The 22,537-nt window shown below is 38.0% G+C and overlaps 1 protein-coding gene across 1 annotated transcript; it reads left to right on the top strand.

Moving 5' to 3' along the window:
• Positions 1–4,778: 4,778 nt before the first annotated feature.
• On the top strand, positions 4,779–20,692 carry LOC104236845 (uncharacterized). Its single transcript, XM_009790861.2, has 23 exons — positions 4,779–5,110; positions 6,433–6,512; positions 9,604–9,690; positions 9,791–9,841; positions 9,935–10,052; positions 10,183–10,239; positions 10,389–10,453; positions 10,553–10,636; positions 11,075–11,125; positions 15,549–15,611; positions 15,694–15,740; positions 16,019–16,088; positions 16,166–16,228; positions 16,536–16,625; positions 16,705–16,743; positions 17,720–17,869; positions 17,959–18,036; positions 18,136–18,221; positions 18,707–18,755; positions 18,850–18,930; positions 19,155–19,248; positions 19,859–19,971; positions 20,327–20,692. The coding sequence occupies exons 1-22, from the start codon at positions 4,993–4,995 to the stop codon at positions 19,924–19,926; spliced, it is 1,689 nt and encodes a 562-aa protein (XP_009789163.1). The 5' UTR covers positions 4,779–4,992; the 3' UTR covers positions 19,927–19,971; positions 20,327–20,692.
• The last annotated feature ends 1,845 nt before the right edge of the window (positions 20,693–22,537 follow it).

The raw sequence follows: 22,537 nt of genomic DNA, 5'->3' as shown, positions 1-22,537 counted from the left end.
GACCGTGAGTCTTGAATTGTAATTTACTGTGTTCATAAATAATACTACGGATGTTTAAGTTGATGATTCCCTATATTTAGTAAGGATTATGATTATTCTCGTGGAAATTACTTATGACTGAGTATTGGTGTTAGCTTAGGTAGTTAGATGTTGGAACAAATTTGGTTATAGTTGTTTCTCCCTTGCCGGGACGTAGTTACTTATACTGTCGATTCCCTTGCCGGGATAGTGTAGTTCTTTATTGATCCCTTGCCTGGACTCTTGTTATGATTGTTGTTGATGGTATATGTTGATCGGGTTGCGCGCTGCAACAATATTATATTTGGATCGGGTTGCACGCCGCAATAATATTATATGTGGATCGGGTTGCACGCCGCAACAATGATATAAATGGATCGGATTGCACGCCGCAACAATAATATAATTGGATTGGGTTGCACACTGCAACAATGATAAATGATATATCTGGATCGGGTTCCATGCCGCAATAATAATATAATTGGATCGGGTTGCACGCCGCAACAATGATATAGTTGGAACGGGTTGCACGCCGCAACAGTGATAAATGATATAGTTGGATCGGGTTGCACGCCGCAACAGTATTGTCATGTGTTGGGATCGGGTTGCGCACCGCAACAATTGATGATATAAAATGTTTATAGGTTGGTTACAAGCTCCTTATTGTTTTGTTGTAGATTCTAAGTAATCCTTATGCTTTTCCTTGTCTTACTGTTGATATTGACATACCCGCAACATGTACCCCCCTCCCATCTTTACTTGTTGTTCCTATTTTATTTTCCGTTGCATATTATATAACTGCACAGGTTTATTTGATAGTCTGGTCATAGTCTCATCACTATTTCGCTGAGTTTAGGCTAGGTACTTACCAGCACATGGGGTCGGTTGTGCTAATGCTACACTCTGCACTATATGCAGATCCCGTAGCAGCTTTTGGACAGTAGCATTTGGGTGGCTGTCTTCAGTCCAGCTAGAGATCCCGAGGTAGTCCTGCAAGCGTCCGTTGGCCCGACGTTTTCTTCTATCTTATTATGTGTTCTGTTTTTAGTTATTTCCGAGATAGATTGTACTTTCCTTTCAGCCATTTGTTTTAGTATTCATAAACAGTTCGTGATATTGTGACACCGGATTCCAAGTAGAGACGTATGTTGGCATTGTCGTACTGGCTTTAGTTATTTTATCAGATTAAGTCTTCCGCTTGATTTTATTTGTCGTTAATATTTCAATGTTGATTACCTACTAATTCAAATTGTTAAAAAGGACTAAAATGAAAGAGTTAGTGATTCTTTATTTCGCGGCTTGCCTAGCTTCTACGAGTAGGCGCTATCACGACTCCCGAGGGTGTGAAATCCGGGTCGTGACAATACTTTACGCATTGTGGGCCTGAGGGCACAGTTATGTATATGTATACTTGGGCCCGAGGCCGCAGTCTATTTATTCAGATAAACAGTTGGTTCATCATTCAGAAGAGGGAGTATTCATAACCTTACTTCCTATGTTTAGTTCAGTTATCAGTTATCTGTTTGTGTTACAGTATTTATAGTTCTTTCATTCAGTTGTTTTACATACCAGTGCAATTCAAATGTATTGACGTCCCTTTTTGCCCGGGGCCTGCATATCGTGATGCAGGTAATGATTTACAGGTTGATGATTCTGCTTGCTAGGACATCTCATATCAGCTATTGTGAGCCACAGTCTTTCGGGGCATTATCCCTCCCTTTTTCAGTTATTATAGTATTTCAGTTAATAAGGTATACCGGGGACCTTGTCCCGGTAAACAGTTAGTATTTTCAGTATTCTTTAGAGGCTTCGTAGACCATAACCCAGCCAGTCAGATATTAACAGGCTTTTATGTGTTAGCCTTGTCGGCTACTCGTTTATAATTGCAGACCTTTCAGTATTTTCCGCATCTATGATATTTCAGTCAGACTCTTTAGTAGATTATCATGTTATATATTTACATCTAGCTTACAGTTATACCACATGTTGATCCAGCCACACAGTTGGTTCACTTGGTCACATGTAGTCAGACACCGAGTGTCGTGTTACGCCCAGGCCATGGTTCGGGGCGTGACAGTCGTGCATGGCAGTGATAATTGTAGAGTTTGCTAAATACACGTCTAAGTCCAGCGTGTTCATGCTATCCATAGACACATCCAAGTGTTCATAACTATCTAAATAATCTTTTTTATTTGTTTTATTTTCATTAGTAATTTCGGTGGTTTCACACAAAACCATTTGCTCATTTTCTAAGAGAGAAAAGTTGTTTTGTGTTAGGATAGTTGTATTCTCCATGGGCAGATTAGTAGTAGCCTTTCCAATATAATTTTCTTGCATTTTAATAGAATTTTTTGATTTGTATTGCAAGACTTGAGTATCCAGGTACTTACCAGTGTTTGGATTGAATAATTTAACCGTGATACCTGGGTTGTTGTGACTTTTCAGTATTTTTGAGGAGTTTTTCGGATTACCCTTTGTATTATGCTTCTTCTCTTTGTTGAAGGACGCTGTCTTCCACTCCCCTTCGGCGTCTTCTAGATTTTTGGTTGATTGATTTTTTTTTTTGGGGATATTTTATCCAGATCTTCCTTCTGAACATATTTACACTGGGTTTAGGTGTGGCCCAACCTTTCACAATTTTTGCACAGGAAGTTTTCACCCTCGTAGTGTATGTATTGTTTGTGGTGACCTATGTAGATGAAAGGTTGGACAGGGAATTCCAACGGTAACTCGACACAAAGCCTAACATATCGACCTCTTACTGTGGTTGATGTGCAAACATCGATTTTTAATAGACGTCCTATGGCATTCCCAAATTTTTCAAGAATTTTTCCGTCGTAAAATTCTGTTGACAATTGCGGTAATCTAATCCATACTGCTGAGGCTGTCAATTTCTCCTTGTTTGCTACAAAATTTGGTTTTCATTTTGTGATTGATAAGTAGTGACCATTGATAAACCATGTCTCCTGGTGGAGGGCCTTCTCCATATTTTCTTTCTTGGTAAATTTGATGATGTAGTAATCCTCTCCTAGATCAATTAGTGGGAAAGGCTTCGAGGGACTCTAGAATTCTTGTATCTTCTTTTTTAGATAATGATGCATAATACGTTTTCCAAATAGTTTAACTATGATTGAGAACTTCCATGGTTCATAAATTCTCTGCTTGTCTTCCTTGGTTAGGGATATCGCTTTAGTTCCCCGTATGTTGAGCTCCATTAAATGTTCTTGTATTCCATCTTCTGAGTAGTTTTCTTCCATTGGGTTTTGGGATAGGGTTAAGGAATTTGTTAAGTTCATTGGGTTTAAGGATACTAGCTTATCCTTGAAGGACACTTTGTCTTCTACGCCACACTTTATGGAATTTCTATGCTTGATATCAGGTGCTTTTCGAGGAGGAGGAATTATGTTTGATGCTTCAAAGCATTGGGAATTCATTGTAGAGAGAGAAACTCTGTGTTTACTTAGTACGTAATTAAAGTTGAGCAAAGTTTACTATTAATACCCCTCGGATATAATCAATTGTTCTTCTCTCGAGTAGTTATTGTTTTCTTCTTAATTCATGATATGGTGTGTTGTTGAGACATTATTTATTTTGAAGCCTTCATTTAGAGAAATAATGAGGAAGGATGCTCAAAGAAAGAAATAACATGCAAAAGCTTCATCAAGTTCAAGTCCTCATACGACTATATTTCTATGTCTGAACTATACTGATGTATTTTTGTTGGGAATGTATATATATTGGTTCTTGAAAATTAATTCTATATTCCTGTTCCAAGATATGGTAGAATTCTAACACCGTCCAATGCATGATACAGTGATATACAATAGAAATCTCATTTGCGTGGCCATGGAGGAGTTTATCACATTCTTTTAGGGTAACTACTTTGAACATTTGCAGAAACAATAGATAGTTGTACTGCATATTATGGTATTTGTGGATTTCTGATATGTTTATGTACGAGTATTGTATCTATATACTTAGTGATTACCGGGTTAATTGCCTTCTATAGAGCTGCTCATTCTGATTTTTAGCACCAGCAGGCCGTGCTTATTTTCTTCTCTTTGAAGAAGAAAAAAAAGGAGAAGCATACGAGAAAAGAAATATGAAACGCAAGATGATCTACTTCTCATACATGTGGAATACAAATGCAAAACTATCTACTTCTCATACATGTAGAATAACAATTGGATATTATGGTTGTTAGTTGTTATTTTGCATATACAAAGTGGAGTAATATATTTCACTTTTAATAATTAATTAAAGTTGTAATAGTTTTTTAATACCTTTAGCGTTTCCTTTGTTATTACGTGCAAGAAATATTACCTAAATTTTATAAAGTTTTGACTAAAATATTAGAAATATAGAACTTTAGATAGTCTCTTAAAACGCCAAAAATTATAAACTACAATTTCTCTTTCCAATAGAGAGGACGAGAGAACTCTATCATTATAGAAGTACAAAAAGGTATCAGATGATTTCATTTGCAGTGATTTTTTTATATGTATTCTTTCCTTATGCCTTCGTTTTATACGATTCGTTATATATATATATATATATATATATATATATATAATATTTTATGTTATACGTTTACTTAGAAGAAGTTTTTATGATCGCATAATTCACTGGTATAGTATAATATAAAGGTAAATTTGACCGAATAATATAATGAAATATATAATATAATATAGTATAGATAATAATATCAGAAAATAAAAGTGATATATTTGACCCTTTCCTAAATGAAAAGAAGAAAGCGACTTGACTGCAGGCTAAAGGTTCCATTGTCTGCTTCTATCAAAGAGTCAATACCTACGAGATGCGCCTTTTTACTCCTTCCCCTCCGACATTTTCTCAAACAGTTGGCCTACGGTTCCTGTGAGTTCTGTGTGTAACTGTAAACCCCTCCGTTTTCCGAACAATACCTCCGCCGAAACCCTAATACAACAAAGTAACCAAGAAGAAGACCACATAATGAAGTACGTTTTGGTAACTGGCGGTGTAGTGAGTGGTCTTGGCAAGGGCGTTACAGCAAGTAGCATCGGCGTTGTCCTTAAAGCATGTGGCCTTCGTGTTACCTCTATCAAAATTGGTTTGTTTTCCTATCCTTTTTTGCCTCAACAAAGTCTAGGCATATGGCCCTGTTTTCCTTTTTGTTTAGCCACTTTTGCTCTTCAACTGTTTTGTTTTCTGTTTTAGTTTCGCTTTAGTTCATGGATAAATATGTATCATTATGATACTGAAAGGACTACCAATATCCATTACTGGAATCAAACAAATAACGATTCATACAAGCTAGTTCTTCTAATTGATAATTTGGCCTAAAAAAGAACTTAAATTTGATTCATTGATTTTTCTTTTTTATTAAGAGGTTTTTGCTTTGGAACGTGGTATTTATACTGAATATCTCTATGAACTAGTTTTATCAATTCCAATAGAATAATCAAAATTTGAACTTGATTCAGATATAGGATCCAAAAAGATGGTAGGAACCCTTTTTTTTTTCTCCCAAAGGCAGTATAGGATAATCCTACAAGTATAGGATAAACTATGAGGATAGAATTTTGACATAATTTTTTATCATAAATTGTTGACAACAATTTATCTGTTGATTAAACTGATATGGAGTAAGAGTAAAGGAAAATGATGCTGCCCATAAAGAGGGAAGTCATTTTTCTCCCTTTTTTTGTGGAAAATAGTTTCTTGGCTGCAATATTTGTCACAATTCAAGGTATCCAAACGCTGGAAAATGTTTTATTGAGGAAATTATTTTCCTCGAAAACATTTTCTGTCATACCACACTTTTGAGTGTTGATTGAAGCAAGTGACATGGAGTAGAAATTGGGATATTTGGAAAAGAAAATGAAAGAAGCATTTCTCTCTTTTGTTTAGAAATCTTATTATTGGAACAATATTTTCCTCAACTCAGGGTAACTGAACATGGGAAACTAATTTCATCCAGATAAATGTATTCACGGGAAACATTCTTCGTCATGCAAAATCCACCATTAGTTTCCCCGTTTTGACTTTCCTGCTTAGCTGATTTGATCTTTGGCCGGTGAAGAATTAACTCTTGTTATGGAGTTTGTGAATGCTTCAGTACTCAATATCCACATTGTGTTCATATGCATAGGTATTTAGCATTAAAATTTTACAAATGATAGAAAAAAGTCAGCTGTATTGCATCTTGCACACAAAGTGTATGTTCTCTGTTGGAAATCAAATTGGAAAGTTGAATAGACTTCTTGTCTTGTTTATCATTTGCTTTTACCTCTGAATCTTCATTTGATGTGTGATGCTTGAATGCCAGTATGATTATTCATGCGTTTTCTTAGTTCTGTTGTTCTGCTGATGGATCTTGAATTGAGAACTTTTGTCTCTCTCAAGTACACTATGACATTTTCATCTTTGCAGATCCATATTTGAACACTGATGCTGGCACCATGTCCCCTTTTGAGCATGGGGAGGTTTTTGTGCTTGATGATGGTGGAGAGGTCTTCCCTTCCTTCTCCATGTTTACTTAGAATTTTTTTTTTCAATTGTCTTTCTTAAATTTGACTCTGTTGTGATGATCTTCAAATAATTATTTGGCATACTGAAAATTAATTTTGTTGGATATTTATATTGTATGCTTTACTTTTGATATGTTTTACCTTATATGGCCTGCATCATGCAGGAGAGCCAGTACGCGATGGTTAACATTCTCTAATTTGATGAGTCCTCATACAATTAAAACTTGTAGAACCAACTTGTTCCACATATAAGTAAATTGTTTCCACTATATCAAGGATAGCTGATATCTTAAAGATCTACTAGCCTGAAAGTGGTAAGTATAAGACACACTTGTTTTTTGATATATACAGGAAGTATACCAAAAAGTAGAGAATTTACATCACAACATGATTCTCTACAAAAGACGCCCAATCTTCTATACAAGTAGGGGTTATATGAGTGCACCAAAAAGCGATCAAAGATAAAAGACTATTCTTTAGATGTGGAAAAGGAGACTCAATCCCATCAAAAGCTTTCCTATTTCTCTTCCCCCAAACTATCCACATGAGAGCTAACAGGGCCAGTGTTAAAAAAAGCGGGCGCTTCCTCGCTTTAAGCGAGAAGCGAAGCGGAGCGGGAGGGGTATCGCTACCAGTGTTAAAAGCGGCTCAGGTATGCATGAGCGACCGCTTGAGAGAAGCGGTGAAGCGCCCAGAAGCGATCGAAGCGGACGATTTTTCAATTAAAAGATCCAAAGTCTTTTTTCAATTAAAAGACCCAAATCGCTGTTTCTATTTTAGCACTTCTTCGACTTCTTTAGCAGCAAACTAGGGTTCTTCAAACTAGCGATTTCTTCCTCACTTCAAGCAGCGATTTGTTCAAGCAAACTAGGGTGGTTCTTCTTCTTCTTCTTCAAGACTTCAACAATACAACAACTTAGTTTCAACAGGTATGTTTTCCAGTTTATTTTCATTCTTCTTTTTCTTTCTAAACGTCCAAAAGTGTTGAAATGATGGCTTGAAAAAAATTTTGCCCAGTTTCTGCCCAATTATTATTTTTTTTTTTAAATTCCGCTTCACTTAAAAAAAGCGGGCGCTTCGCTTCTCGTGAAATGGGGGTTGTCGCTTTTCCTCGCTTCATGCTATTTTTAACACTGAATGGGACGAGCTTCCACGCCTTTTGCTTTCTTCTTCTACGGAAATCGGCCCAGCTATATAACATTTTCTTTACAGTGCTTGGTATCACCCATTGAACACCAAAAAGATTCAGGATTGCCCTCCACAAAGCCGAGGACACAGGGCAATGCAACAAAAAATGATCAATCTCTTTCCCTGAGCTTTTACACATGTAGCACCAACTAAAGAGTGTAATTCCTCTCTTTCGCAAATTTTCAGCAGTCAAAATCACTCCCCTTGCCGCTAGCCATGCAAAAAAGCTTCGTGGGTGCCTTAGGAATCCAGATCGAGGAGTATGGAAAAGTGGCCTTCTCTCTCACCAACATACTCTGGTAAAAGGACTTTACGGTGAACAAACCATCGCCACGCAAACCCATCTCCAAGAATCACAAGATGGATGGGGCCTGTCTTGCCCATAAGTCAACAAATCTTGGAGCTCCGCAATCTCCCAATCTTGCATGTTCCTTCTAAGGAGAGGTCCCATACTACCCCCTCCCCCCCCCTCATGCTCCTTACGAATCTGTTGGACCATCAATTCCTTCTGGTTTGAAACTCTGAAGACGTGGGGGAAGGAGACACTCAGAGTATCCTTTCCACACCACCTATGATTCCAAAAGTTGATTCTCCTTCCATCTCCCACCATGTAAGTGATGTTGCCACTGAAGGCTTCCCAATTCTTCATGATGCTCCTCCACATGCCATACCCGAAAGATGCTGTGATTGCCTTGGTCCTCTAACCCCCTCCCGTGGAATCGTACTTTTCTACAATGACCCCCCTCCATAGAGCATGCTCTTCTACCCCGAATCTCCACAACCACTTCCCCAACAAAGCTCTGTTGAATACCCTAAGATCTTTTACTCCAAGTCCACCCCACTTCTTTAGGGAAGTGACTGTCTGCCAATTCACTAGATGAAACTTTCTAGTTCCATTCGCTGCATACCAAAGAAAATTCTTTTGAAGCCGCTCCAGTTTTTCTGTGATGCTCACAGGAGCTTGCAACAGCAACAAGTAATAGGTGGGCATACTCGATAAAGTGCTTTTAATAAGCACTTCCTTACCGCCTTTTGACAAGTACCGTTTCTGCCAGCCTGCTAATCTTTTTTCAACCCTTTCGATCACTGGATTCCAAACCGTAGTATCCTTATGCGAAGCGCCCAATGGGAAACCCAGGTAAGTAGTGAGAAGGGAGCCCACCTTACTTCTGAGAACATAAGACAAAGCATCAATGTTAGCAACCTCACCCACCGGGAAAATCTCACATTTGCCGAGGTTGATTTTGAGTCCTGATACTATCTGAAACCACTGCAGGATCTGCTTCAGGTAGGTCAACTGATCCATATCAGCATCACAGAAAACCAGGGTGTCATCCGCAAAGATCAAATGAGAGACTCTTTGGCCACTTAACACCCCGATCGGAGCTGAGAATCCTCTCAAGAAGCTTCCGCCCGTATAAGACACACTTACATAATGATAAACTTCAAATAATAAGAGAGAGATAGCTTATAAAGATCCTTCATTAGGTTGGAGGTCTGAGTGACCAACGTAATAAAGTGGGAAATGGCCAGTGTTCGGCTCCTGGGTGGCGGGGGGGTTAAGGTGGAGGCTATCATATCAAAATAAAAATAATGTGCATATGATACACACTCACTGTTCTTTTATGAAAAAACCTAAGCTTTGCATATGTACCTTATTCACAAGATAGAGTTCACAATTTTAGGCTTGGACTGTTCTATGGTACAAAATCAGGTTATCATAGATATCTAATGTTACTTATTCTCTTTTAAAATCTTAAGCTTTTGTGACAAAAATGTCTTCTACCAGAAAATTGGTACTGTATTAACATACAATAGATTCTGGTCTTCCTCTGAAGCATCAAAGATTACTCTTATTCATTACAATAATAATGTGCTTCAACAGGTCGATCTGGATTTGGGAAATTATGAACGTTTTTTGGATGTGACATTGACAAGGGACAACAACATTACCACTGGAAAGATATATCAGGTTCTTATAAATAAACATATACATGTAGATATGTGCCTATCGACTGCTCAGGAATGAGATCTGTTTGACAGTTTTTTTTCCTTTTTGGGTGGGTTACCAGTCTGTTCTGGAGAAGGAAAGGAAAGGTGATTATCTTGGAAAAACTGTTCAGGTGATTATACTTTCATCTGATATCATATATGGTGCGTCACTGAAAAGAAACCTATATACTCAGAGGAATTTCTCTCTCTCTCTCTATGTGTAGGTGGTTCCCCACATTACTGATGCTATTAAGGATTGGATTGAGTCGGTATCTCTGACCCCTGTGGATGGGAAAGATGGACCTGCAGATGTTTGTGTCATTGAATTGGGGGGGACTGTAGGTAAGTGCTTCTAGAACACTGGTGCATCTAATCTACTAAAAGCCCTAGCCTTCCTGCCCTTCTGGTGCATCTAAGCTACCTGTGCATCTAGCATCTCTTCTCTAGTAACCTCTTTCATAATTGTTTTTAGGTGATATTGAATCGATGCCCTTCATTGAGGCTTTACGGCAATTGTATTTCTCAGTTGGTAAGTAGGATTTTGCATTATGATGGATATGGAAAAGTCATTGGCTTGTTATTCTCTATAAGGAATGCCCTCTTATGATGTGTACTAATGTAATCATTAGCTTCCCTTACTCTAATCTCCTTTTGTAACCTTTTTATTTTTCTCAACAGGGCAAGACAACTTTTGCCTTATTCATGTCAGTCTTATACCTGTACTAGGTGTTGTCGGTGAGCAAGTAATAGTCCATGAAACGTTTATGTTTGAACAATGTGAATTTTCTTTTCATGTTTTTTCTTTCCATATATCCGTCATTGCGTTCTCCATGTGTCTGCAGAAAACAAAGCCTACGCAACATAGTGTGCGGGAGCTAAGAGCATTAGGTTTGACTCCCCATTTTTTGGCATGCCGGTCTGCTCAGGTATGTTGTTTTCCCCATTGATATAAATTCCTGCATTTTATATTTTGTATAAGATGTGAGTCGGTTTGTTTATGCTGGGACTTCCATTATAATTTTGCAATAGCCTAGTCCTAGCGTGAGCTTGGAGATGTAAAGATCTCACAGTAGCCCCTCTGTTATGGTCTTTCCTTCCCCTTCTTTTGGCTTGTTCTCCAAAGTTGTCAAATAACGAGATGTGAACTTCATTCCAGCTTTGTGTGGCATCCTAAGAGTTGGAACCTATCTTTTAACTACTTTATCTCTCTTTATGTGGTAAACCCTTATTGTTACCTAGAGACATGAAAAATTACTTAAGAGGAGAAAATTTTGGAACTGTTTTAAACCTTAAAATTTTAGGATTTTGGTTTCTCTACTACTACATTCTGCTGATATTGTTGAAATATTTCAACTCTCTTGCAGCCTTTACTGGAGAATACAAAACAGAAGCTTTCTCAGTTTTGTCACGTTCCTGTAAGTGTTAGTTTTATTGTATAAATAGTAGTAAATAACCCTAATCCCATATGTATTAGGAGTAGGACATGTATTGTATATATAGGGCTCATTGTATCATTGTCATTTTTAATCAATAATATATTTTTTCCCGTGCTTTCTTACATGGTATCAGAGCATCGGTGAGAAGAGATCTTTGTGCGTCATTCCAGCGATATCCGGGAAGAAAGAACTCAGTCACCGTGCAATTTTCCGGTGACCTAAGTGACTAATTGCGTCAAAGTCACTAATTATCAGTGTTGTGCAAAATCCAACACCACCACAAGGTTCCCAAGAGAGATCCGACCAAACCCGAGAAAAAATCACCAGAAAATAGTTAGCCACAAGCTGTCACGCGCCCGTCGGAGAACTGTTTCCGGCTGCGTGTCTGTCACACGTGCCGGCGCGTATGACCCCTTCCGGTCAGATGTCACACGCGCCGGCGCGTGTGACCCCTTCCGGTCAGATGTCACACGCGCCGGCGCGTGTGACCCCTTCCGGTCAGATTTTGAAAAAATTTCTTCAGGACAGCTTCATCTCCTTGCAATTCCGAGTCCATTAATACTATTTTCGACAGATTCCGACAACTTTGGAATTTTCCGGCGAGCTACAGTGATTTTTCCGGCGTGAACAGTGATCCCCAACAATTTCTACTTTTTCCGGCACGATATTATAATGGAATTCGTATCTGAAGCCTTTAACTCACAATCCGTTGGATTAAATGCAATAAATCCAATCCAGATGGTTTCTTTACCGGATTATATTGAGTTCCTTCAGTACAAAGCACGTAAACAGACATCTTCAGGATTAACCTCCGTTGTTCCAACAAATAGTATCATGATTGGTGTCTCCCAATCTTCACCTTCTGAGTCTTGGGTAATTGATTCAGGTGCATCTGATCATATTTCTGGTAACAAATCTCTTTTCACTAGTATCTCATATTCTCAATCTCTTCCAACAGTCACAATGGCCAATGGGTCTCAAGCCATTGCAACTGCAATAGGTCAAGCAAGTCCACTTCCTTCCTTATCTTTAGACTCAGTTCTTTATGTTCCTGGTAGTCCTTTTAATCTCATAGCCGTTAGTCGCTTAGCCAAATCACTTAAATCTGCTGTTTTATTTCTTGATGACCTTGTTTTTATACAGGAACGCATTACAGGGCGGATCATTGGTATCGGACGTGAATCAGATGGACTTTATTACCTTATCCTTGCAAAATCACATGGACTCGCATCTTGTCTTCCTCCAATAACTTCTCCCGTTACTGATTCACCAAATTTATTACATAAACGGTTAGGACATCCCAGTTTGTCAAAACTTCAGAAAATGGTACCTGGCTTGTCTCACTAGTCCACTCTAGAGTGTGAGTCGTGTCAGCTCGGTAAGCATACCCGCTCCCATTTCCGCGGCGTCTTGACAATCGAGCAGAGTCACCTTTTACTTTAGTCCATTCAGATGTTTGGGGTCCTAGTCGGGTTAGTTCTACCTTAGGATTCCACTACTTTGTCAGTTTCATTGATGATTATTCCAGGTGCACTTGGATATTTTTGATGAAAAATCGATCTGAGTTGTTTTCTATTTTCCAGACCTTCCATGCTGAAATTCAAAATCAATTTGGGGTTTCTATCCGTATATTTCGTAGTGATAATGCCCTAGAGTATTTGTCTTCCCATTTCAGCAGTTTATGAACTCCCATGGGATTATTCATCAAACATCTTGTCCGTACACATCCCAACAAAATGGGGTAGCTGAAAGAAAGAATAGACATCTTATTTAAACTGCTCGTACCCTGCTCATACAATCTCATGTTCCGCTGCGTTTTTGGGGGGATGCAGTTCTTACATCTTGTTATCTTATTAATCGTATGTCATCTTCAGCTATCCAAAATCAAGTTCCATTCTCTGTCCTGTTTCCCCACTTACCTTTGTTCTCTCTTCCACCCCGTGTCTTTGGGAGTACGTGCTTTGTTCATGACCTTACTCCAGGAAAAGATAAGTTAGCTCCTCGTGCTCTTAAGTGCATATTTCTGGGTTACTCGAAAACGCAAAAGGGATATCGATGTTATTCTCCTGACCTTCAGCGATTTCTTATGTCTGTTGATGTTACCTTCTTTGAAACCCAATCATACTTCACAGGTCCAGTTAATCACTTAGATATTTCTGAGGTGCTACCTGTTCCTTCTTTTGGAGATTCAGTCCCTATCTCCCATTCATCTTCCTCCATAGCTCCACCGCCTACAGTTCCAGTTACAGCTCCACCACCTATAACTCCAGTGTCACCACCGAGTCTAGTGCCACCACCTAGTCCAGTTCCACCAACTATAGCTCCAGTGCCACTACCTAGTCCAGTTCCACCAACTATAGCTCCAGTGCCACCACCTAGTCCAGTTCAACCTTCTACAACTCCACCACTCCTGACTTATCATCGTCGTCCGCCCCCAGCATCATGACCAGCTGATTCACGTCCTGCACCTGACCCTACTAATACTGTGGACTTGTCTCCTCTTAATCAACCGATTGCACTACGAAAAGGTATACGGTCCACACTTAATCCTAATCCTCATTATATCGGTTTAAGTTACCATCGTCTCTCATCATCCCATTGTGCATTTGTGTCATCTTTGTCCTCTGTTTCCATCCTTAAGTCTACAGGTGAAGCACTGTCTCATACCGGATGGCGACAGGCTATGATTGACGAGATGTCTGCTTTATATACGAGTGGTATTTGGGAGCTTGTTCCTCTTCCTTCAGGTAAATCGACTATTGGTTGTCGTTGGGTGTATGTAGTCAAAGTTGGTCCAGATGGCCAGGTTGATCGACTTAAGGCTCGTCTTGTTGCCAAATGATATACTCAGATATTTGGACTCGATTACAGTGATACTTTCTCACCCGTGGCTAAAATTGCATCAGTCCGCCTTTTTCTATCCATGGCTGTTGTTCGCCATTGGTCTCTCTATCAGTTGGACATTAAGATTGCTTTTCTTCACGGTGACCTTGAGGATGAGGTTTATATGGAGCAACCACCTGGTTTTGTTGCTCAGGGGGAGTCTAGTGGCCTTGTATGTCGGTTGTGCCGGTCCCTCTATGGTCTAAAGCAGTCTCCTTGAGCCTGGTTTGGTAAGTTCAACACAATTATTCAGTAGTTTGGCATGACTCGTAGTGAAGCTGATCACTCTGTTTTTTATCGACATTCTGCTTCAAATCTCTGTATTTATCTGGTCGTTTATGTTGATGATATTGTTATTACCGGCAATGATTAGGATGATATTAGTAAGTTGAAGCAACATCTCTTTCAGCACTTTCAAACTGGGCAGATTAAAGTATTTTATGGGTATTGAGGTCGCTCAGTCTAACTCAAGTATTGTGATCTCACAACGGAAGTATGCCTTAGATATTCTTGAAGAGACAGGAATGACAGGTTGTAGACTTGTTGACACTCTGATGGATCTGAATTCTAAACTTCTGCAGGACAGGGGGAGCCTCTTGGCGATCCTGCAAGATATAGGCGGTTGGTTGGTAAATTAAATTACCTCACAGTGACTGGACCTAACATTTCCTTTCCTGCGAGTGTTGTGAGTCAGTTTATGGATTCTCCCTGTGATAGTCATTGGGATGCAGTTGTCCGCATTCTTCGGTATATAAAATCAGCTCCAGAGCTTATTGTTTGAAGATCGAGGCCATGAGCAGATCGTTGGATACTCAGATGCTGATTGGGCAGGATCACCTTCTGATAGACGTTCTACGTCCGGATATTATGTCTTAGTGGGAGGAAATTTGGTGTTCTGGAAGAGCAAGAAACAGAATGTGGTTGCTCGGTCTAGTGCAGAAGCAGAATATCGAGCAATGGCTATGGCCACATGTGAGCTAATTTGGATCAAACAGTTGCTCAAGGAGTTGAAATTTGGTGAGATTAGTCAGATGAGACTTGTGTGTGATAATCAAGCTGCTCTTCATATTGCGTCAAATCCAGTGTTCCATGAGAGAACTAAACACATCGAGATTGACTGTCACTTTGTTAGAGAAAAGATACTCTCGGGAGATATTGCTACAAAATTTGTGAAGTCGAATGATCAGCTTGCTGATATTTTCACCAAGTCCCTCACTGGTCCTCGTATTAGTTATATATGTAACAAGCTCGGTACATATGAGTTATATGCACCAGTTTGAGGGGGAGTGTTAGTTTCATTGTATAAATAGTAGTAAATAACCCTAATCCCATATGTATTAGGAGTAGGACATGTATTGTATATATAGGGCTCATTGTATCATTGTCATTTTTAATCAATAATATATTTTTTCCCGTGCTTTCTCACAGTAAGTTTAACAATTGCGAGGCTTTTTGTGATTTTGCGTCTAGAATTGGGAGTTCCTCTTCATTTCTTCCGTTTTGATCTGCTTCCCTACAGGTTGCTAACATCCTAAATATCCATGATGTTCCAAACATTTGGCATATTCCGCTCCTGCTTCGGGTGGGTCTACCAACTGCTACCTTTTGTCCTTTGACATATGTTATATAAAAATGTTGGTGCTAAAGTTACATATATGTCACAGAACCAAAATGCACATGATGCCGTTCTAAAGCAATTGGATTTGCTGAGGTAATAACTTACCTCCTTTCTGTAATATAAACAGTAATTTAGATTTAGAATGTGACCGTCCTCTTCCCATCTCATATTTCCTCACTATTCTACTGAAATGAAAAAATGTTTCTCAACTTGGATGAATTCGATATGCAGTTCTCTCTCTTTTATGATTTTCTAGCAGTAATTTTGCTATTTAGGTTTAGTTTCTAGTAGCTGATATCTGACATATACAATGAGCAAGTTAGAGCAAGTTGCTTGATGTGTCCTCTGAGATTAGTGTTTCTCCGTGTCAGTGTCGCAAAACCTGTTGATTTACGGGAGTGGACGAGAAGAGCTGAGACCTTCGACAACCTTACCAAAACTGTTAGTAGGATTTACACAATGTAGGTATACTTTTAACAAATATATACATTGTAATTGAAAACTACCTTTTTCCGCAGGTTAGAATTGCGATGGTTGGGAAGTATGTTGGATTAACAGACTCTTACTTATCTGTAGTGAAGGTAACAATATGAAACTACAAAAACATGCACCGTCTTTATTAAGCTTACATTTTGTATTTGGGATGTGTTTTTTCCGTTTGACCATAGTCAAATTTAGCATTGCCTTTTTTCTTAAAGCAGCTTTTCCCATTGTCCTGCTTTCTAGTTTTGAAATCTGAACATTCTTATAAGCGTTTAAACTGTTAATTCCTTATCTTCACTTGTTTCTTTCCCATATTTATGGGCCCTCCTGGATGCATTTATCGAATGTTTATATATGCTATGGTGTTGACTAGTCTGTTTTATAATTTTTTTCTTCATATTTTAGGCCCTTTTGCATGCATGTATTGCATGTTCATATAAGCCATCCATTGACTGGATTGCAGCATCAGATCTTGAAGATGATAGTGCTCAATCGGTACTTATATTTCTCTCTGTTTTTGGTTAGGTGCTGTTATGAGCTTCTGATTGCAACTATCTTATCGTTTTTCTGTCAGGCCCCAGAAGCTTATGCAACAGCGTGGGAGACTCTAAGGGTAAAAGTTGATCCTTGTCTAGTAATAATATTGTGTCATCCATCATTCTTGTTCGCTCCTTTAATGTCAGTTCATTCTTAGACATGAATTACTAAGACTGCCTTTTCTAGTTGAAGGGAAAGTTTATTAGTCTTCAATGATGACTTCTTAACATGGCATATTATTATTTTTCTCATCTTGAGATATGAGTCATCTGTCAATGCAGTACTTTCATTCTCTCTCTCTCTCTCTCTCTCTCTTTCTCTCTCTCTCTCTCTGTTTTCTTTCCTTTTGTGGTTGTATCATTTCTAGCATAGTTGAGTTTTCATGTGGTGGTTATGGGTTTTCAGTTTCTATATCATTTCTGCATGATTGCTCACTTGAGACGTGTTAACTATCCCACATTAGTCGAGGGAATGGACTGTTGTCTCCTTATATGGTCTTGCACAATCCTCATTTCATGAGCTAACTTTTGGGGTGTGAGGCTCAAAGTCCATTTCCTTTATATGGTATTAGAGTCAAACGTATTCCAGTTCTTGGTTTACTTAGTGTTAGGCCCCCATGTTATGTTGTCCCACGCTCCAGATGTCCAGCCTTGGCGTATGTGGTGGGGGTTGGGGGTTGGGAGGGTTAAGTGTCCGACATTGATTGAGAAATGGATTGTTGTTTCCTTAAATGGTTTTGGACAATCATCAACTCACAACATACATCTTAGGTAAAGCCCAAAGTTTATCTTCTTTACAACATGCATGTGAATATGCCACTATGGTAAGACTTCTAGCAGTCTAGCTAACCATCTATCCCTGAATATGTTTTTCTCGTAATGATTATCAAGATTCAAGATTGCAAAAATGTTTGGGCGAGTCTTATGCTGCTAAGCACCCTTTCGCGCTGGTGCTTTCATCACAGAGGCTCAGCTGTTACTGTAGAACTCATTCTTTGATAGAGTACATAACTCATTTTACAACCTATTGAGATTGAAACCAATCTTTTCCAGGGTGCAGCATGTGTCTTGGTTCCTGGTGGGTTTGGTGATCGTGGTGTCAAGGGGATGATATTGGCTGCAAGGTATGCTAGGGAGAATAATGTACCGTATCTCGGGATTTGTTTAGGGATGCAGATTTCTGTAATTGAGTTTGCCAGATCTGTAAGTTGATTCTTTTAGACTGTCAAATTGGAATATCTTGTGTTTAAACCATCTCTTTTATGTGCCTGTATCTCTTTTCAATTTTGCAGGCGTTGCATATGGAAAAAGCAAACAGTGAAGAGTTTGATCCCCAGACACCGGAGCTTGTTGTAATATTTATGCCTGAGGTAGTTAGCTCTTAATAATTCAAAGAGATGACTAAATATTTGTCTCGTTAATATGTTTCTCTTTATGCCTTTTCTAATATCACTGTTTTTATTTTGCAGGGGTCAAAAACACATATGGGAAGCACCATGAGGCTTGGATCTAGGAGAACGTTGTTCCAGACTCCTGATTGTATCACGTCAAAACTGTATGGAATCTACACATCAATGTTGACACATTCAATTTATGAAGTACTACTTTATCTAGTATCATTTATTCATCATAACAGTGCCTTGACCAGATGCTTGATCAATTAGATTTCTGTGGACTTATAGGATATAATTAGTCTAGAATTGCCAATTTCTTTGGAGCATCTCTACACCAGGAGCATAAGATGTGATTTTGTGTCGGTATCGTTTGGGATTCGCCCCATCATAATAGTTCACCCATCTGCTTTCATTGAGATATTACTAGTTCTCTTTCACCTATGTAAGATTAGCTTAGATACAGGATGTAAAATGGGTTTTTTTGGGATCTCTGCTGGCTTGTTTTTGTTTTTGCTCTCTGGTTATTGGTTGCACGTCCCTTCAATGGTTTTCTAATAAATTATTACCTGTCAAAAAAAATAAAAGATTTTTCTTAATTTCCAGTGTGTGTTTCCTGATACATGCACAATATCTTTTCTCTTGACAGGTATAGCAATTCTAAGTATGTGGATGAACGGCATCGCCATAGATATGAGGTTAACCATAGGCCTTACACTTGTTGCATGGTGATCCTTGCTGCATGAAGTATGCTGTCATGCCCACTGAATAAAATGGTGGTACATATTGCAGGTCAATCCTGAAGTTGTAGGGACTTTGGAAGAAGCTGGTCTGAGATTTGTGGGAATGGACGAAAGTGGAAAACGAATGGAGGTTTGATTTTGGACTATAGGCTTTAAATTGCTATTGACTTGGTGAAAACTATTCTTCATAATCCTTTGGTTTTAGACTCCATTATGTCCATAAGCTTAACTTCACAAGCTTTATGTTCTAGTAATTATTGGTTCGCATTGTTTTAAGTTCTTCATTATTTTTCTTCTTCTTGTTATTGCTTGTAGATTTTTCTCAATTTTTTCATCCTCTTATTCTTTGTGCAGATATTAGAGCTTCCAGGTCACCCATTTTATGTTGGTGTGCAATTTCATCCTGAATACAAGTCAAGGCCAGGGAGACCTTCAGCTCCTTTTCTAGGTAGGACTTAGATGGTTGACTTTTTTCTTTTAAATTTTAAAATAAAAACTGATAGTATAGCCTATAAACTTGATGCAATTTGCATGCATGTGGTGTTGCTTTTTAATGTTTCTGCAGTCATTTTCTGCGAACGGATTGTGTTAATGCAGCAGAGTCAGTATGAAATCTTTTATTTAAGATGGCAAAATCATTATTTTGGCAGTTGCCCGTACTTTTTTTTTTTTTGCAGTAATTTGTGATCATTGTTCGTGCTAATAATGGCATCAATGTGATGTTTATCTAAATGGGCATGTTCGTCATTTAGCAGTTATTTACACTGGAAGAAATCTATGTTTGCTCTTGCGTTCCCTTAGATTAACAGTTGAGCTTGTTATTATTATTTGCTCCATATTTCTACCCTGCTAGAGACCTGGATTAATAGTACAGAAAACTTCCATTGCTTTTAGCTGAGGATAATAGCATAAGCTCACAGCATGCCAGAAAACTTCTATTGCTTTTAGCTTGTGCAGTCTCGGAACAGGATTGTACAGATTTTGCAACTTGTTTATTGGCATGCTGTGACCATTGCCAGCAGTGGAAGTAGTACCTTACAATTGTCATTGTACTGTAGGGCTTATCATGGCAGCAACAGGACAGTTAGAAGCTTACGTCCAGATGCAGCAGAATGGAAGCATATAAGCAAAACAGCAGCCGTAACTAGTTGGGTAAATTTTTGTTCACAAGGTACATTACTGTCTTTTATTTTTATGGCCTGCACCCGCTATAGCACTCTTCTTCAACATTTTGGAGTGTTCTTTTCTCACTTTGGTGTGCTGCCCAACACCAGCCGCGACCTGTAGTCGCCAGTACTTGTCCCAGGGGGTCTAAAGCTGAATTTTGTAGATTATGCGTCTATTCTTGTCATTTGAAATTTTTGTAGTTCCTTTACAAATTTACAATTCCAACAATTTAGCTGAGAGTACTTGGGGGGAGGGGGTTTCTGCCATTCTGATGAAAGATGAAACTTGTGTGGTATTGAGTTGGCAACTGCTTCAGTCTCTCTTCGATAATTTAATCTTCCAAGTGGTTTTGATTGCAGGAAAATTGATTTTGTGGTGTGATCCTTTCCAATCCTTGTCAACTGGTGGTGAGATAAATGTTGACGTACTGCACATGTTTGCTTGTGGACCAGAGCCCCCTCGAGTATGCAGAGCTGCGTTCTATGGTTGTCAGTCATTTCGAAGTGATTTAGCTAATACCCTTCTTGTTACTTGTCAACTTTGTTGACAACAGATAATTTAAAGATTTAGTTTGAATTCTTTGGTTCTTTCTCTACTGCACTCTGATGGCGCCTCTTTTTCTTTATGTTTTTAACAAAGATTGTTTTGCGAATGACAGTGTTGTAAACATTTATTGCCTAGACTCAAAACGGAAATCGGGGACGTGAGATGGTGAAATTCTTTTACATATGATCCAAGAGTCACTAAAGGTGGACAAGTTGGATTAGAGCCAAAGACTTTATAAGGTGAAATATATATTTGAGGGTAAAAACCCTTGCAGGATCGGTTCCAACAGTCTGATTATGTCCCGAATGGGGAATTCAGTTCAATTTGTATTGTTTCCAAGAAAAGGTTGCCAGATCATGGATTCTACAGTTTGAACATCTGGAAAGGAAATAATAGTTTCACTTACGATCTTCAAGATTGAATCGGAAAAGCAGAAAAATACTCCCAACAAATATCTGCTAAAAGAAGAACGAAAATTTGTGTAGGTGAAAATTGGTTGGTGCCATAGTTGTACATGGCTCTTGTGAGTTCCAGCTCAACACTACTAGAAATTTGGTAAATACCGACCAAAATTTTTCGACCAACATTGGTCGGTCAAAAAAAGCGACCAAAGTTGGACGGAAACTGGGAGAAAAGTATTTTATATTTATTTAAAAAAAATACCGACCAAAGTTGGTCGGTAAGTTGGTCAACAAATTGACCGAGCTGGTTAGACTTGCTTAGTCAAAGAAACTTTCACATTACCGACCAACTTTCGTCGGTAATGTGGACCCAATTTTTAAAATTTTAATAGTTATATTATTATTTAAAATGTTTTATAAAATTTAAAGAAATTTTATTTAAAATTGCCGACCAAAGTTGGTCGGTTAATTCAGGGGAAGCATTTACCGACCAACTTTGGTCGGTATATTTTAATTTCTGGAAAATAACCGACCAAAGCTGGTCGGTTATTAGGTCAACATTGGTCAAAATTATGAATCACTTTTATATTTACTATCTAAATAATATAAATGTAATCCGTTAACACTTTTGTAATACAAATAATGAATACACGAACATATACTATAACACATACTATAACATGCTATAATATGTAGTTAAAGTAGTACAACGAAGCATGTGATATATATATATATATATGTAGAGAGAGAGAGATAGATAGATATAGGTCAAACGTGTTTTTAATATTCAACGATGCATCTAAGTAAGTTATAAGTCGATGAATCAATTTACAAACAAATATATTTAATGATAAATTACATATACTAATTAGGATCTTCACAAGTCTATCAATCCCTATTTGATCTATTTGATGATAAATTATATAAATTTTTAAGTCGTTGAATATTAAAAACAAAACGTTTGATCTATATCTATTAATCGTAAAAACAAAACGTCTCGACTTATATCGATTAATATATGTCATGCATTATTAGTGATGAATGAATGTAATCCGTTAACTCTTTTGTAATACGAATAATGAATACACTAACATATACTATAACATGTTATATATGCAGTTAAAGTAGCATAACGAAGTATGTGTGTTATATATATACGCACACTAACATATACTATAACAAGCTATAGATATAGTTAAAGTATTACAATGAAGTGTCTCTGTATGTGTGTGTGTGTGTGTATACTTTGATAGTCGCATATATATAAGAACACGAAGCGCTAGGAACAAAGGGTCAGGTTCTTTTAGGGATTGATAGATTTGTTAATCAATTCATCAACTTATAACTTATTTAGATGCATCGATGAATATTAAAAACAAAATATTTTGACCCATATCGATTAATATAAAAAACAAAACGTCTCGACCTAAAATCGAATAATATTATATTGGTTTATCAATTGATTAATTATTCGTACGTAGTAATGTATAAGATTGATCATCAATTATAATATAGTGTATGTGTGTGTGTGTGAAATTACTCATATACTTAACTATAACTTAGAAAATTTATTTACATAGATGCTATTATAATTTATTAAAAGTAATTACCTAGTTAATATAA

The sequence above is a fragment of the Nicotiana sylvestris genome, chromosome 9, assembly GCF_000393655.2.
Source record: "Nicotiana sylvestris chromosome 9, ASM39365v2, whole genome shotgun sequence".
In the NCBI taxonomy this organism is placed as follows: domain Eukaryota; kingdom Viridiplantae; phylum Streptophyta; class Magnoliopsida; order Solanales; family Solanaceae; genus Nicotiana; species Nicotiana sylvestris.
Note: the sequence above shows the minus strand (reverse complement) of the source record. Positions and strands in the feature narration are given on the sequence as shown.

What these genes read in the sequence shown, in the direction of transcription:
- LOC104236845 (XM_009790861.2), top strand. Translation starts at nt 4,993, where the DNA reads ATGAAGTACGTTTTGGTAACTGGCGGTGTAGTGAGTGGTCTTGGCAAG. An exon ending in GCAATTGTATTTCTCAGTTG is followed by an intron (nt 10,240 to 10,388) that starts GTAAGTAGGATT and finishes TTTTCTCAACAG; the next exon opens with GGCAAGACAACTTTTGCCTT. An exon ending in TAATTGAGTTTGCCAGATCT is followed by an intron (nt 17,870 to 17,958) that starts GTAAGTTGATTC and finishes TCAATTTTGCAG; the next exon opens with GCGTTGCATATGGAAAAAGC.